This window comes from Saccostrea echinata, unplaced genomic scaffold, assembly GCF_033153115.1.
Source record: "Saccostrea echinata isolate AGI-Se365-2 ecotype Australia unplaced genomic scaffold, CSIRO_AGI_Sech_v1 ptg000020l, whole genome shotgun sequence".
Taxonomy (NCBI): Eukaryota; Metazoa; Mollusca; class Bivalvia; order Ostreida; family Ostreidae; genus Saccostrea; species Saccostrea echinata.
This window is the reverse complement of record NW_026889769.1, coordinates 685299-702500: the sequence shown is the minus strand read 5'-3', so window position 1 is coordinate 702500 and position 17202 is coordinate 685299. Positions and strand designations below refer to the sequence as shown.

Genomic DNA, 17202 nt, shown 5'->3' with positions numbered 1-17202 from the left:
GAGAAATACTATTCATTGTATTCCCAAATGAGATATTTGGGTGTACTCGTTGAGTTCTAGTAAAATTAACATTTACTGTCTTCGTAGGGTTAAATTCAACTAGACATTGATGACACCATTGCCTTATTTTTTCAAGATCATCAGTAAGAGATACTGCTGGGCTGACTGTGTCAGCATCTACAATAACAATCAAGGATGTGTCATCTGCAAACAGTCTTATTTGATTTTGTATGTTTTCAGTTATATCATTGATATAGATAAGAAAAAGAAATGGACCTAAAACTGACCCTTGCGGGACTTTCATTTAATAGTTCCCTGCTTATAAACTGGTAAAAGGTGATATGACGTACAGAATTTTATAAATATATTTGGTTATCCAAATACCTTTCATTTAATGCTCCCAGGTTAACTGGTAAAAGGTGATTTGACGTACCGAATTTTATAAATATTTTTGGTTATCCAAAGGTGTTGTGTATAAACTTTAAAAATCAAATTTCGAATGTGAAAAGTGTTTGAGTATTTTTCCACCAACATTTAGAAAAATAATTATAAAATTCTGTAAACGTGCCACTTTTTTTCTAAATTAGTCCCGAAGTCTTTGCTGAACAACAATGGTAGCTCAATTTTGATTATGATAACATCATTGGGTTTGTTCCCGTTTTGCACAAATTTGAATTTTAGGTACTGAAAAATGTGTCTATAACGGGAATTTGTTCAGGTAAGATAATTACTTAATTGCTATAGTCTATATCAGAGTTGTGAATTTGGAGAATGCGATTCTACGGAAAGAATCGGAAGAAAAAAAAATAATTTTGCACTTAATATTTTGATTTATTTCTTATTTTAAAATATAAAGAATATCAGAGTTGTGAATTTGGAGAAAGAGATTCTACGGAAAGAATCAAAAGAAAAAAAATTAATTTAATTTTGCACTTGATATTTTGATTTATTTCTTTAATTTCATAATAAAAAAATATTTTAAAACATAAAAAATATCATAATTACTAATCAAAACTATAATTCTATCAACGTGATACTAACTGGACAAGTTAATTCTTTATTAATTAAGATTGAATTGAATTTCAGTTGCTCATTTATTTTATCTTTATGAAATAAAAAAAACAGGGTGTACTGCAATAGAGATATTTGTCTAAATTATCAACTTCATCTTCACTTGGTTTGGACAAGTAAAATTTTCATAATGTATTCTTTTAAATACTTAGTACATGTATAATGCATTGATAAAGTACAGATAATTCCAGATAAATCCCAGATGTACGGAAGCATATTAGTGCCACGTGAACACTTTTTAATTTTTCATTTTCCACACTTTAATCTGTAAATTTTACAATTTAATCTGTAAAATTTACACTTTAATCTGTAAAATTTACACTTTAATCTGTAAATTTTACACATTAATCTGTGAAATTTACACTTTAAAGTGTAAATTTTACACATTAAAGTGTAAATTTTACACATTAAAGTGTAAATTTTACACTTTAATCTGTAAATTTTACACTTTAATCTGTAAAATTTACACTTAAAACTAAATTTTACAATTTAATCTGTAATTTTACAGATTCAAGTGTTTAATTAAAAAGTGTCAAAATGGCACTAATACGCTTCCGTACTGATGGAGATCAGACTATAATTGCTATCAAAACATATTTCACACCTATTGTTCTATACCTAATTATCAAATGTGTGCAAAACGGGAACACACCCAACATTATATGATCATTCAAAACATTACATAATCCACATAAGTCAAAACTGTCATGTACACAGTCGATTAATTGGTTTATACTATTTTTAACTCGTAAATTAGCGATTAACTGTCTATATAGTAAATAGGTAAATAGGTATTTTTAGTTTTATAATTCACACTGATATGATACAATACACCATGCTAAAAGAGAGTTCCCCGTTTCACCATTAACTATAAATATTGAAGAACTACTTTGTAAGTAAAGTACATTTTTAAAAAAAATTTAATAAACACAATCATGATCAATAAGTCGATCAAAGTTATTTCACAAGCATAACGAAACACTGGCACGACTACATTATTTTTTTTAAATGAAATATGCATTTTTATTTATTTATTTATTTTGTTGATAAATTGAATTATGTTCAGGGAGAGTTTTTCATTCATAATAAATAAGTTCTTGAATGAAATAACTCGCTTATTACATTATCTTCATTATTACGCTATCTATGTATTTTATATAAAACAAAATGATTATAAAGTTTGAGATCAATTTATTATAAAATAAACCATACTAGACTCTGAGGACTGTGTATATATGTATTTATACTGATTTATTTTACCTAAAGATTCTAGAACTCCTGCTGAAGCCGTAAATTGGTGGTACGCGGAAGTATCCAAATACAACTACAATGCAAACAGTTGTTCTGGAGTATGTGGCCATTACACACAGGCAAGTTTATCAAGATACAGAAGGAGAGTTTTTTTAGATCCCTTTTTTCTTATGCATCAGTAAAAAAAAAAAAGAAAACATAAAATTGATTAAAGTAATGAAAAGTGTACAGATAAGTAAGCTTGATTTAAATTTAAAAAAAAAAGAAGTAAAACAGGTGAAAGATACAAAAATCGTAAATGTATGTTGTACTCCAAATTAATATTTTTCGGTACAATTTATACTTGCTTTGCGATAGTTTTCTTCGCTGTATTTATGAAGATACAGTATGCACAATTATTAATAATAATAAATTATTTATTATACATCTATTACTATTACTATTTTTTATAGTTTGAAAATTTTCACGTATAGCAAAACTATAGTTTGTGCTATCCACTCCTTACAAAATTTTCATTCAACTTCTGCAAGACGCCATTTTTGATTTCACACAATATGATCGGTTGATTATTTATTGATATGATAATTAAGAATTTAAAAAGAATATAGTATACACGGCCTTTAATTAGCCACTGGCTGTGAGTGGGATATAGTTCTTTAATCAAACCCTTGACAGGAATACCGTATAAGTGGAAATTTTAGTGAGACGCAAATTTAGCGATTTTTCTTTAAATAATGGTAATTAATTTTTAGCGAGAATCAATTTTAGCAATCACCCTCGCTAATAATGCCAAAATTAAATCCTCGCTAAAAATTCTGCTTATACGGTATAGTCAATAAAAATTTGCTCATCCGTTCAAAACTGGTATTTTAGTTAATATTTCTTTTATTTAAATCTCTTGATTTTCGTTCAAGGTTGTCTGGGCAAACTCTGAGTATCTTGGATGTGCGAAGCAAAGATGTAGCAACTTTTACATTTATGTCTGCAACTATGGGCCAGGGTAAGTGTCATTCCTTGAATTTGAAAGATAACGAAGTTCTATAATAAGAACAACACTTTGTCTCGAGCTTGCTAAAACAGAAATCGTCAAACATTCATTAGACAAGTCAATGTTAAATCTTTTAACCCTTGTTTTATGATTCTATAATGAGATTATTTTTGTTGTTTCTAGAGGTAACATTTCAGGACGGAGGCCATACAGCCAGGGAAGACGCTGTAGTCGATGTCCAAGTGGGTACCGGTGTTACAACCGATTGTGTGTCAAATAAATCAAACACGAACCAACGGATCACCAACGTGATGCTACATAGCATATTATAAAAAAAATATTCTAGTTTTAGTGTTTTTGTTTTTCAATATATTTTTTTTTTAATTCATTTTTTTTCTTTTAGAGTTTTCCGACACATTTAGGCTTAGCATTTGTTACTGAACCTTAATACAGGTACAAACTGATTTAATTTCATTTCAAAGTGATATTCTAATTTTGGCTATTTTCAGCGTTATCTGTATACTAAGTACTTTCAAGCTTTTTTTTTACACTATAGGATTTGTGGTTTTCAACTTTCCGTGTGTATTTTGTACTTTTTCTTGGAATTATATTTTATATTTTTCACTTTTTATATTTTTGCTCAGTTTTCTATTAATATTCAATTCTATAATTTTTCATATGTATTGTAATTCTTATTTAGACAGTCTAAAGTTTTATTTTAGCTCTACCTTTTGGAAATTGTGTCTTTTTTTTCTCTCATTAAACAGAATAAAAGGCGTTTTTGTCAGTTCTTTATCTAAAGTTGACCTATATAAGTTGTAAAGCTTACACTTTTAGAGTACTTCTTCCTAGTATGTATGGAAAGCCGTAGGGTACCCCCACATTATTATAACTTTATTTTATTTATTTATTTATTTATTTATTTATCTAATTTTTTTTTGGGGTGTCTGAAGTTGGCCTTCTCTTTTAAGAAACTGCAATTGTAAAAAGATGGATGTTATATTCCTGTTATTTAATTGATACTTTCATCCCTACAAACCAGATTCAGAAACTTTAAACGATTTACATTCTCCAAGGTAAAAACCCATTTGATTTAGAAACACTATATGTATGTACTGTAGCACTGATCTTAGAACAATGTACAGATCAATTTCAGCTCTTGTCATTATCTTCAAATTCTTTTTCGATATATTTATGATTAATTCTAGTTATCATCTTTTTTTTCCCGAGGCAAAACAAAAGGTAACTAAAAACAATATTTCACGTACATAGGATACACATGTATATTTGATCTGGTGTTGTAAAGTAACTTTCCCTCCATAGTAGCCCCCCCCTCTCCCCCGAAAACCAGCTACATAATAGTTCTTCCCCATATGACGAATTACTGTAAGCTACATTATTCTGTGCATAAAACGAGTGCATTTATTATATATGTATATAAATTTATATTATACACTTTTTTAAAATTGAAATCTAAAAACGTAATTATATAATAATACATCTAAAACGTATGATATAGTTATGCAAACACATGCACCCACGTGCTATGAATTTGCAATGGCTAGTTTGTAAAGGACTTGCTTATTTTCATTCAGCTTAATAATTAATATGAACTTTAAATTGATCTGTGGACCTTTTCACCAAATATCTAGGACAAAAATTTCTAATCCTCTAAAAAGTATCTAAGCTATATTAGGTCATAAAAATTCTTATATTTCTTTCACATTAGAATATATTGTGAATAGGGAAAATTCTTTACTGAACAAAGAAATAACATATCTGTCTAATGTAAGATTTCTTCTTGTGTGTGAAAAGGGCTTATGGTCCATAAGGTATAACATGTGCCTGTCTGTTTCCACTGTTGACAATTTTTTCAGATATTGCATTTGTCCGATTATTTTTTTATTTGTTTGTTATTTAACGTCCCTCTTGAGAATACTTCACTCATACGGAGACTCCACCACTTGCCGGTGGAGGGCTATACTAGGCACTAAGGGCTATTGAGCAGTAGGGACCTTTTTCGTGCCAGCACCTACTGCGACTCGGGTACTCGGTTTATACGGTCTCGTCCCACAGTGGGATTCGAACTCGCGACGTAAGGATCAACTTCTTACTCTAATCACTGAGCCATATATAATTTGTTCGATTAGATAGTAATAAAAGTACTCAGAAGTACACAGAGTCCGGCTCATTTACAAAGTTGTGAACATGAAACATGAAACATACATTGTAATAACAATGGAATACGGATAGGGCCAAGTAGTTCGACATCGCACTGCCGAGGGGAGTTAAACATTATCGCTTCATTGGAAAAAAAATCCAACTCATTACCCTATTTTTCCTCTAAATTTCGGGTGCTATTATGACGATGATGCGATGGTGCAATAACGACGCGTACGCGATGCAGCAATAGCGCGGTGAACGATAACGACGACGATGGTGCGATAGAACGATGAAGTGATAGTGAGTATCGCTACATCGTCATCGTACCATCATCAACGTATCATCGCTCCATAGTTCGAGCTGAGTAACTTCAAAAAGTACCGTCATAACGACGTCGGTAACATTCTTGCACTGCGGCAATAGACGAAATCTAACGTTGTGTTCATTTAAATATTTGCATACATCTGAATGAAATCGTAAGGCAATGGTAAAATAGATAGAAGAAGTAAATAAAATTTTGTTGATAACATTCGAAATTTTGAAGATTTTATAGCAGTTATGAAAATTCCTTGTATATCAGGTTACGTGCCACCCGCATGAATGCAAGCCTGGTGACACAATCTCTATTTATAGCATGTGAAGCAGGCAGGGGGACTAGATGAAAACCCTTAACAAGTTAAACCTTTTAACTTTAAAACTTTTAGTTTTCACAAATATAATACAAAAGCTTGTGACAGCAAACTACTTATTCTAGTGAGTTTTTAATTTTAAAAAAAATATGAATTTATCATCCCTTTATGCATGAACCAGCTATTGGTGATTATTGAATTGATAAAGGTAAAGTCACTTGGTATTAATGCATCGATATATAAAAAAAAGGTAGCAAAATGTCACCAAAGAATCGCAAATCCAAGCCCATTGTATGTTTTTCTTGCAATAAAGCATATGTAATTATTGAATTTAATGAGATCAAAACATGAGTTTACTTAAAAATAATGTATAATAACAATATAAAGTTTACAGTAACACACCTAAATTGACCTTTTGTGACTTAGTGAAATATGTAGATAAAGAACAGTATTCAAGCTCAAAAGTCCATTTAGACAATACAAATCAGGAGCAGAGCAAGCACGGACATTTTAAACATCAGAGGTGGATTCAGGTGCCATGGAGGAGTGAGCATCCCCTGTCGACCGGTCACACCCGCCTTGTGCTCCTTGTCATGTTCCTTATCAGACTTTGAACAATTTTTGCAAAATTTTACCAAACTTTAACCGTTGCCTATAACTTTTCAACGATTGGTACTAGGGCTTTCATATTTCAAATTTGTATTCCTTGTGACAAGACCTTTCTTTGGGTACCAACATTTTTGAATTTTTGACCTACACCTCGGAGTTTTACCATCAATTTAAAATATTATTAAAACATTATTTTGTAATAAATATAATTTACAGGTCAAATTATAAAATAAAAATAAATAAAATTACACAGGACAGGACCATATATTATTAACGCCTTCCTTACCATATATATATTCAAACACGTGCTCATTTTAATTTGTAATCTTGGTACAAGAACTTTTTAACTCTTGCCCAAATAAATCATGCATCGATTCACAGCTGCAATAACTCTGGTGGATTCCGCGAATTTAAAATGGAAATAAAACAGCTAAAGGCAATCGGTTGTTGATGTGGAACACAACGGTTTTTGACAATTAGTTGATTATTAATTAGAAATGTTTGGAATTGGTATCTGGAGGGAAAACAAAGCCTCTCCTACATAACGGACCAGTCAATGTCCCAGGAGCCACACGTGTCATATTGATTATATTTCAAGTTGATGTGTTATGAATAATATCATATAAAAAATACATTAACACGTGTGCAATTAAACGTTAAAACAGTGCAACAGTGCATAAAGATGTTTACTGCTCAATATTGTTCCATATTCTTTAAGGACAAATCTTTCATCATCTAGATATTAAAGATTAAAAAGGTTATTTACATAGAAAAGTTTTTCAAAAAATTCTTTATGAAAAACAAAACGTGTCTATCAGATTATCTACTAATACATGAAGTAATCTATTCTTTCTGCATAAGTGGTTCTTATAAAACTGCAGAAACTACGATCCCTCTCAAGTTATTTTGGTACTTGATTAAAAAAAATAGCCGAACATTTCTCTTTTTCAAAGACCTATATTTAGTCCCAATTACATATCCTGTTATTGCAGGAAAGGAGCGGATCCAACAGGGAACCGGATCATCCCTCCAAGGATTTTCAGTGTTTATTCTACATAGTAAAGAAGGCTGCAACCAACTTTTGGTTTCCTCTCCCCTAGGAATAGTGGACCCTTCTTAAGATCTTAATCAAGAGGCCCAAAGGCCTTAAGGGTCAACCGAGTATAATACAACACTGTAAAAGATCCAAAATTGTTGCCCCGAAACAACAGAAATAGGATGATTAGGGATCAACAAAATAATTAGTCTAGTGTTCAGTAAAATATCTTGAAATAGATCAATTTCTTTGCCTGTACTGGTCCCCATTTGTCACTATCACCATGCAAACCAAACAAAGCAATGTTACTTGAGCACTATTAGGAAACCCATCTCATTCCCTCTCACAGTGGCCTATCTTGGCCTTCGAAGATATTAAGGTACATTATATATAATATATTCTTCTCATTTTTATTTATCTAATACTAACAAGGCTACCTGATTATTAAAAGATCATGAAAATAATTTTTGTAATTTATTTAATACTAGCATATCATAAAATTCTTATATAATTCTCTTATTCAGTTGACCTTTCAATTTCGTTATTCACAGTGATTAATTATCATAGGTGAATAGCAAATGGGGATAACTTCTCTTAGTAGAAAAATTAATTAATAAATGAACAAATTAATAGAGTCCTCCCCAGCATCACAACTCTTGACCAAGTGGTCCATAATTTCAAAAATCTGGTAAAATACCCTTGCCTACGTATTACAAACTACCTTCTTAATGCCCAAAAAACAGAGAAGATTTTCAAAGAAATAATGCATTTTCACTATGGATTCAACACAGCCCCCCAACACCAAAACCCCTGACCGTGGGGACATGAAATTCACAATTTTGGAAGAGGTACACTTGCTCATCATAACCATGCACTTAGTTAATCTGCTAAATACCTAGGGACAGAGAAGAATTAAGATTTTAATAAAAAAAAATATTGCATTATCACTATATAATCAATAGATCCCCACCCTAACACCAGAACCTCTGACCCAGGGCAGAGCATAGACATTCACAATTTCGGAAGCGGCACCCTTGCTCATCCTAATCATGCATTTAGTATGTTTAATTAATACTCAGGAGAAGAGAAGATTTTCAAAGAAATAAAACATTTCATTGTACACTAGTAATCATTAAAGCCCCGCCCAAACACAGGAGCCCCTGACCAAGAGCTGAGCCTAGTAATTCACAATTTTGGAAGAGGCATCCTTGCTTATCATAACAATGCATTCAGTATGTTTAATAAATGCCAAGGGGCAGAGAAGAAGATTTTCAAAGAAAAAAGAGTATGCATTTTCACTCTACGATCAGTAGAACTCCACCCTAACACCAGAACTCCTGATCCAGGGCCGGGCCCAAAAATTCGCAATTTTGGAAGAGGCACCCTTGCTTATCATAGCCATGCATCATAACGCAACTCTAGAACACCAAACTCTGTGGTATGAATTTCAAAATTTTGGTAAAGGGTTCAATGTCTATTCAACCCTGCAACAATTTGAATGCTTGATGCCCAGGAGTAAAAAAAAATTGCACTTATTTTGATGGTTGAGCCGTACATCTCAGCCCCCACCCCATCCCGGGGGTGGGGGTGGGAGACCATGAAATTCACAATTTTTGTTTCCCTTCATGCATAGACACCATATGCCAAAATTTGTTGAAATTGAATATTTTTAAAATGATATATTTATTTTCAATATGATTCTTACCATATACTTTGTTTGCTTAATACTCAGGCGCAGAGAAGATTTTCAAAGAAATAATGCATTTTCACTTTAGAATGAATAGAGCCCCGTCCTAAAACAGCACCCACGATCCAGGGGCCATGAATTTCACAATTTAGGAAGAGGCACCCTTATTCATAATACATCATTGGCTTAGCTTGTCTTCCAAATATACAGAAGGAGAGAAGAAGCTTTTTAAAGAATGTATAGTTTAATATAGCCCACCCTAACACCAGAAACCCTGATCGAGGGGCCATGAATTTCAAAATTTTAATAGAGGGCTCAATACTTATTGAAATCATGCCAACTCCTTGTTGTTCAGGAGTAAAGAAGATGATTTTTAAAGATTGCACTGATTTTGATGGTTAATAGTCCCACTTTTCAGGACGGGGGGGGGGGGGGGGGAGGGGGGGGGCGAGACCATGAATTTCTTAATTTTTATTTCCCTTCACCAATAGATGCCATAGGTCAAATTTGGTTGAAACTGGTTCAGCGTTTCCAGAGAAGAAGCTGGAAATGTTTAAATGTTAACGTACGACACACGACGACGGACGAAAATAGATAGCAATAAGTCACCTGAGTGACTCAGGTAACCTTAAAAGGGATTTGTACATGGAGTAAATAAGTACATTAAGTATGTTGCAAGCACATAGTATAGTTTCTGAAAGGGGTAGCCTGAAAAATAATTGACAACTTACCAGCAAAACATTTCACAAGCCAAAAAAAAAAAAGGAAAATTGTCCACACTCAAAAATCCTATTTCATGGAAAGGGGATGAGTTTTAGAACCATGAAGCTCTTACATGTGCTGAAAAACATAATTTTAATATAATAGATATCTGTAGAACAGAGCATTGGTCGTGTGCTCTATATATTCAGGGTATGTGCACGAATTGATGATATCAAAAAAAGAAAAATATGACATGGTTGTTTTAGCTATTTCTTTTCAATTAATGTTGTAACGATCATCTTGCATGACATAATCTGAATTCAGTATGCAGGGTTCTCATTAACGCAAGAATCTGCGTCCTAGACGCAGCAAAATTATTTGGGACGCAAGGTTCTTAAAAACGATGCGTCCGCGGACTCATGAGTGGACGCGTCCTCGTCAGCGAGAAAATTCGGGTGCTTTCGAAAACCGGAGGTTTCAGATGTTAGGATTTGTCAAAGAAATATTTAATCGAAACCTTCCTGTAACTATCATAAAGTTTATCCTAGAAACAACTTTTCTTGTACCTATTTCTACTTTTTTTTTTACAAAAAAAACAGGGATTGATTATAAGATATTTCATGTTTATTAGTCCATAGTCATAATAGTGTTGCATGCCAAACTCCGATAGCTGTAAACACAAAGCAGCTTTTTTTTCAACACTTTTGAATCTTGAGTTTTATCTAGAAACCATAATTACTGCTTGTATACACAATGCGGCTTGATTATCTCGTGAATTTCACCCAGTGCAGACGACCGACAGGATTAGTTACGCCTCATTGCACATGACACCTGTGATTGTATACAGTCAACTTTAGGGTACTAATTGATTATGCAACAGTTAATTTTAGCATTATAAACACCAAGTTTATTTTTATGGCAGTTAATTACGCGTGTATTTTAGAATACTTTGGCTTGGATGCATCACCAGTTTACATATTTGAATATGTTAATATTTCGTAAACAAACTGTTAAAAAAAATGAAAGATTTTTTTTGATGTTTGGATGGAAGGACACTGCAATAATTCAGTTGGGACTCAACATAATTTTTCTGGGACGCATCAAATTTAGCTGGGACGCAACCTTGTCAGAAATCTTAAGTCCTGGGACTCAAGTCAGCAAAATCCTAGTGAGAACCCTGGTATGCATGTACTCAGTATATGAAAAAGGTGAAGATAACGAACACTGGTCAATCTCAACAACAACAACAAAAATACAAACAATACATATCTTTGAACTCGGCTTAAAACACGGACCCCTAGCTAGGGAGCGACATTATATCAGTAAACTGCATGAATGTAATTTTGACTCTAACAGAGTGTCTTTTGAGAAGGCAGGATAGTTAACAAATTAAGATAAGCCCAACAAAATAGTCCTTAGTTACAAGGTATACAGTAAGCTATAGAAATAGTCCTGACTATGAGATTCCTTCGTTTTTCATACAATTGTTAGCCCATTATTTTCACACCAAATTGTCTACGGGTGCCCGATTATGATAAAGAGTACACGGCGGGTGTGGCCGGCCGACACAGGATGCTTACTCCTCCATGGCACCTGATCCCACCTCTGATATTTTTACAGGCCAGTGTTTGCACTGTTCCCAATATGTATTTTTTCTATGGACTTTTAATCTTGATTACTGTTCGTTGTCTTCATATTTCATTACAAGATACAAGTATAAGACCAAGAAATAATCCCGACTTTGAGATTACTTACAACGTATAAGACCAAGATGAATTCCTGACTCACTTTAAGATTCTTTACACTTTTAGTATTAATACTTTGATCAATGCGTTGCAATTGCATTTTTTGTTATTTCTCAGATCTCAAAATAAACAAATGGGGAAAAATTTTTGGTTTTAATTAACAGAATCAAGGAACATGTACCATGTATTTTATTAATCAAAATGTAGGAAATATTTTATTACAAACCACTTCTTTTTCAAATAAGATAATGCGCATTTTACTGACATATTGGAGAGGACAAAAACTATAATTATTAATTATATTAATACAATCACCATGAATTCAGTTTAATTAAGAAAACACAATGCAAAACAATGGCAGGAAATACTTTTTGTAACACAATTACGGTTATTCTAGAATAATATATTCAGCTAAAAATCATAAATAACCTTCTTTATGGAAAAAATGTCAATATCAAGAGTCCCTTTCAACATGTTTAGATATGAAATCTTACGAAAACTGAATGAGCTCACTAATTATGCATCAGAAAAACCCTTTTCAAACTGTTGCTAATATCTTGTGAGTGGGATATGTTAAAAAAAGAAGGCTTGCATTAACCTATATAAATGCCTCACCAACGTTCATGTGAAATTGGAACAAAATCATGAGGTGGATTCTGGTCATTCTCCTCGGCCTCTGTCATGGGACTTTTGCCCAAAGAGATTTATTACAGGTACTTATAACTTATGCTTATTTTTGTTAATTTCTTTGTTTTGTGTATTGTCCTGCTCGACACATCATCACTGGTGTTGTGCAAGAAAAATGAAGAATGAAAAGTTGAAAATGAAGACCTGAAAGCAATCATTTTAAAAGGTCCTAAATACAAGGAGCCCTGATCTTTTAAATAGCGACAAAACTTCATTTCTATCATGAATTCCGTCGATTAATATGTCAAACGATGTGCTAAATATTAAGAGAAAACCTCGAAACTGTCAGGATGGGTGAAGAGTTTTAGAAACATATTAGAGAATCAGAAAACAAAAAAGGAAAAATGAATACCATTAAATGTATAATGAATAGTAATCATGCTCAAAAATTAAATTAACATTACAGACTGTGAGAAAAGCAAACGTGGACCTCTGAAAACATCAGAGGTACGATCAGATGCTAAGGAGACGTAAAGAAGTCTTACTCGCACTTTATCACGATTGGGCGAACGGAGAAATCCGTAGTCCACCAGGGCCCCGATTTTTTTCCTGTTCACAATTTGTATTGTTTACAGAATATATGAGATCGAACACTGTTCGTTACCTTCAGCTTTTTCATTCTATTAGAATTTTCACTCAAAACCGTCAAGACTTGCTTGTTCCTTCGGATTATACACATGCCTGTTCTTATTTTAGCCAGAGTCACAGCCTAAACATTGAAATTCCTTATGAAGCATAAGCCCAAGCAATAGTTATCATAATGGAAATTTATTTGACTTTTAACAATTATAAATTATATAATTGATATAATTTATATTCCTTATAATAATTTTGTTATTTATTTGTGGAATCTAATCAAAAATTTTAGGCACATAACGATATGAGGATTCGTGAAAAGGGAGCTGCAGATATGAAGATGATGGTAAAATACATTTATGTTTAAGAACCTTATATTTTTATAAGCACTGAAAAAATAATATTCAGAAGCCTCGTGTATATTTTGAAATATTAGTATGAGGAAATATTATGAATATTTTTAGAAGAATGGAAAAAGAATGCTGGGATTAAATGCATATCCTAAATTTAAACTCCATAAATTATCCTTCTTAATCATTTTATGTAATTATGAATAGCTGCAGTATATCTTGCTTTCTCTGCTCATAGTGTATCATGGGGATTTGAAATATAATTTACATTTTTATGCTATGGATAATCCAAAAAGTTGAATAATCGGGGTTTGAAAAATAATCTTGCCCTTAACATTATTTTTATTTGACAATAAAATAAGGTGAATTGTTTTTATAGAAATGGAGCAAAGAATTAGCTAATGTAGCACAGAAATGGGCAAATACATGTCGTGAAGGTCACAATCCAAGGAGAAAATCACGGTATTTCCGCAACCTTGGTGAAAATATATACCGCAGCACTAGTAAGTAAGACCTCAGTTTTATTTCCCTTTGTCTTTAATTTTAGTGATAATCCAGTAGCACCCATTCATTTTTAGTAACATGTGTTCCGCTATCTGATTAGTGGAGATTTTGACTGAGAGAATCCTACGGGCGTTTTTTTTTCACCTAATAACGACCGTTTTTCAAAGCAATTAAAGGGTTAAAAAAATAATAATATATGTAATCAAAATATATTTGTGTTTAAAAAAGAAATTTAGAAACGTGATTTTAAAAACCCCTTTAATTAATATCACAGTAAAACAAAATGCCGTGGTTATAAATCACGTGGCCAGTCCTGGAGTTCTTAGTGATAGTATCAGAGTTGATCTTCATTTCTCAAGAATCCAGTATATCAAAACATTGAATTTTATGATGTTTTTCAGATCGTGCATCTGCTACTGATGTATTAAGGAGCTGGTATTCGGAAAAATCTCAGTATAATTTTTATTCCAACCATTGCTCTGGTGTCTGTGGACATTACACACAGGTATGTATTGTAATTAGGCTTAAAATGTGGTTTAGGTTATTTATATCATTTCATAAACCTTCCATAAAGCTTACAAAATTCTTCACTTCATTGTTAATTCAATATTTCAGAAAGTGACATTGTAGGGGGACGTCAAAGGCGAATCAGAAGCACACTTATTTAGATCTTTGCCTCTGTTTATATATGTAGGGCTCCAAAGTGCGATGGGACTCCAAAGTCCGATGGGCACGCCAAAGTCCGATGGTCTGCGCCAAACCCTGATGGTTTGACACGCCAAAGTCCGATGGTGCCTAAACAATTAACGTTTGTGACGTCATAGTACTACTGCGCCGAATTGCGATGCCGCGCCATGCCAAGATCTTTAAAAATAAGTATAAATAAATATCATTATGCAAAAAACTAACCCTAATCTCTCGGATAGGTGCGAAACTAACCCTAATCGCTCGAAAAGTGTGTATAGCAACTGTAACCTAGATATCTTTGGTGGGTGCGAGACTAACCATAATCAGTCGAATAGAGTGCGAGGAATAACCCTAAGTCTCTTGGGTTGGTGCGTATAGCTATCCCATAATTCCTATAATGTGCAAGGACTAACCCTGATCAGTCATGTGGTGTGCGAGAATTAACCCTAATATCTCTGATGAGTGCAATCAATAAGCAAAATCAGTAAAATTGTATGCGAGGACTAATTCTGAATTGATGGCTTTTGATTCAAAAGTTTTGATTGTAGGACAACGGCGTCAAGGATTGACGTCGGAATATTGTGACGAAACGTTGATTGTTTCTCTGCACCATCGGACTTTGGCGTGTCAGACCATCGCACTTTAGCGCAGTGCGTCCCATGGGAAACGAGCCATCGGACTTTAGCTTGACCATCGGACTTTGGCGTCCGTACTGACATCAAACCATCGGGGTTTGGCGCAGACCATCGGACTTTGGCGAGACCATCGGACTTTGGCGTCACCATCGGACTTTGTATATATATTAGGGATGTCAACGAGTACCCGGTTAACCGGGTACTCGATCGAACGTCCGAGTATCGAATACTAAAAATCGCTACTCGGTTACTCGGATGTATATTATTTTTTCATATTTCAAAGAACAAAGTATATATTTTTTTTTAAATCAAAAACTTATAAAAATGCAGTTTCAAAATGAATTATCCATGTTTCCTTGTAATTAGCGTCATCCACACCTGTTAATACCCGTTATTGTCTGTGGCCGTGCACTTGTTTGTACAGTAATTATCACCTGGCACACAGCTGTTATCACCTCTTGTGATCCGTTATTTTTTGGATGGCTTTAATGATTAGTATTTAATGAACATTGTTTAATTAGGGTTTATTATCCTAAAATAATTTAGTTCAGTCGCATACGGTAGCGAATTCGGACATGCAAAGAAATGCCGCTACCACTTCAAAAGTGAAAAAAAAATATTAGGAAAGAACTAAAGATTTAAAAAATGTTTAGAATTAGCTGTGCAAAGTAAACATAGCGTATATGGGGAAAACAACCAACATACAACTATTAATTAAATAATATACTGTACGTCTAGCGATCTCGATACCGTCTCTTTTTCCTTTATCTTTTGTGTTTATTTGATAAAAAAAATTTAGTGAAAAAAATCATTTTCGTTTTCGTTTTGCTCGATGTTTGTGTACAGGCATAGAAAACGTTAAAAAAAACCTCGATGGGGTTAAACAGGGCTTAACTGGTCTCAATGAAATGAACACATTTGTATTTTACAATTTTACCGAGTACCCGGGTACTCGATCGGAAAATCGTCCGAGTAACCGATTATCAAATGTTGACCGATTTGACATCCCTTATATATATATATATATATATATATATATATATATATATATATATATATATATATATATATATATATATATATATATTTATTTATTTATTTATTTTTGTACTTGGTGATTGGGCTCAGGCAAAGACTTGTTCTTGATGGAATACCAGTAGTCATTATTATTGCACTTATCCATTGTTTATGGTGGTATTCTTCCTGATATACTTCATTTCATCAAATGAAATATACAACAAGACTATCAGATAGTCAATGTTGTGTATTGTATTCGAGAAAATAAAGTATATCAGGCAGTAGGAACCAAAATTTAATTAACTTCATCATAAAAATAACTTTTTAATACGGAACCTGGTCTTACTTTTTTCTTTCTATATTAGTAAACGATCTCTATTTTATAGAACTTTTTCCTAGGTTGTATGGGCGGACTCTGAATATCTTGGATGTGGGGTAGCGTATTGTAGAAACTTTTTCCGAGGCAGAGGAGGATATAACTATGTTTGCAACTACGGACCAGCGTACGTGTCTTAAGTCGAAAATTTGTATTAAAGAAACTACTTTTTAAAAGTTTCAATACTAATTATATGTAAAATAAAATTTCAGGTTTATATGCCGAAAATCATTAAAATATAGAGTTATCAAACTTAAGCTTAATTTTACCTTACCTTATTGTAGAGGGAACTGGATAGGAAAAAAGCCGTTTACTCCTGGGCGCCAGTGCAGTCGTTGTCCCAAGGGATATGGTTGTTACAAAGGACTGTGCTACAAATAGATAGGATGCAAGAGTGACACATTATATTGAACTAAATATAATTTAGATGCACCATGACTAAAATATTGAGTAAATATTTGTTATTAAAGAATACACCAATATATCTTA

The 17202-nt window shown here is 32.9% G+C and overlaps 2 protein-coding genes across 2 annotated transcripts in view; both read left to right on the top strand.

The window, feature by feature from the left end:
• LOC133189814 (GLIPR1-like protein 1) overlaps positions 1 to 3590 on the top strand; it is a 4932-nt gene extending 1342 nt beyond the window's left edge. Inside the window, exons 2-4 of the mRNA XM_061325206.1 lie at positions 2338 to 2441; positions 3237 to 3322; positions 3494 to 3590. Of these exons, the coding sequence (XP_061181190.1) occupies positions 2338 to 2441; positions 3237 to 3322; positions 3494 to 3590 (287 nt within the window). The remainder of the gene's footprint in view (positions 1 to 2337; positions 2442 to 3236; positions 3323 to 3493) is intronic.
• An 8916-nt stretch (positions 3591 to 12506) lies between these two features.
• Positions 12507 to 17197, top strand: LOC133190031 (GLIPR1-like protein 1). Its single transcript, XM_061325503.1, has 6 exons — positions 12507 to 12594; positions 13437 to 13490; positions 13874 to 13997; positions 14400 to 14503; positions 16737 to 16840; positions 16998 to 17197. The coding sequence occupies exons 1-6, from the start codon at positions 12526 to 12528 to the stop codon at positions 17092 to 17094; spliced, it is 552 nt and encodes a 183-aa protein (XP_061181487.1). The 5' UTR covers positions 12507 to 12525; the 3' UTR covers positions 17095 to 17197.
• Positions 17198 to 17202: the final 5 nt, after the last annotated feature.

Coding starts and splice junctions, on each gene's coding strand:
- LOC133190031 (XM_061325503.1), top strand. CDS start 12,526: ATGAGGTGGATTCTGGTCATTCTCCTCGGCCTCTGTCATGGGACTTTT. Junction 13,491..13,873: donor CTGCAGATATGAAGATGATG/GTAAAATACATT, acceptor TTGTTTTTATAG/AAATGGAGCAAAGAATTAGC. Junction 14,504..16,736: donor TCTGTGGACATTACACACAG/GTATGTATTGTA, acceptor ACTTTTTCCTAG/GTTGTATGGGCGGACTCTGA.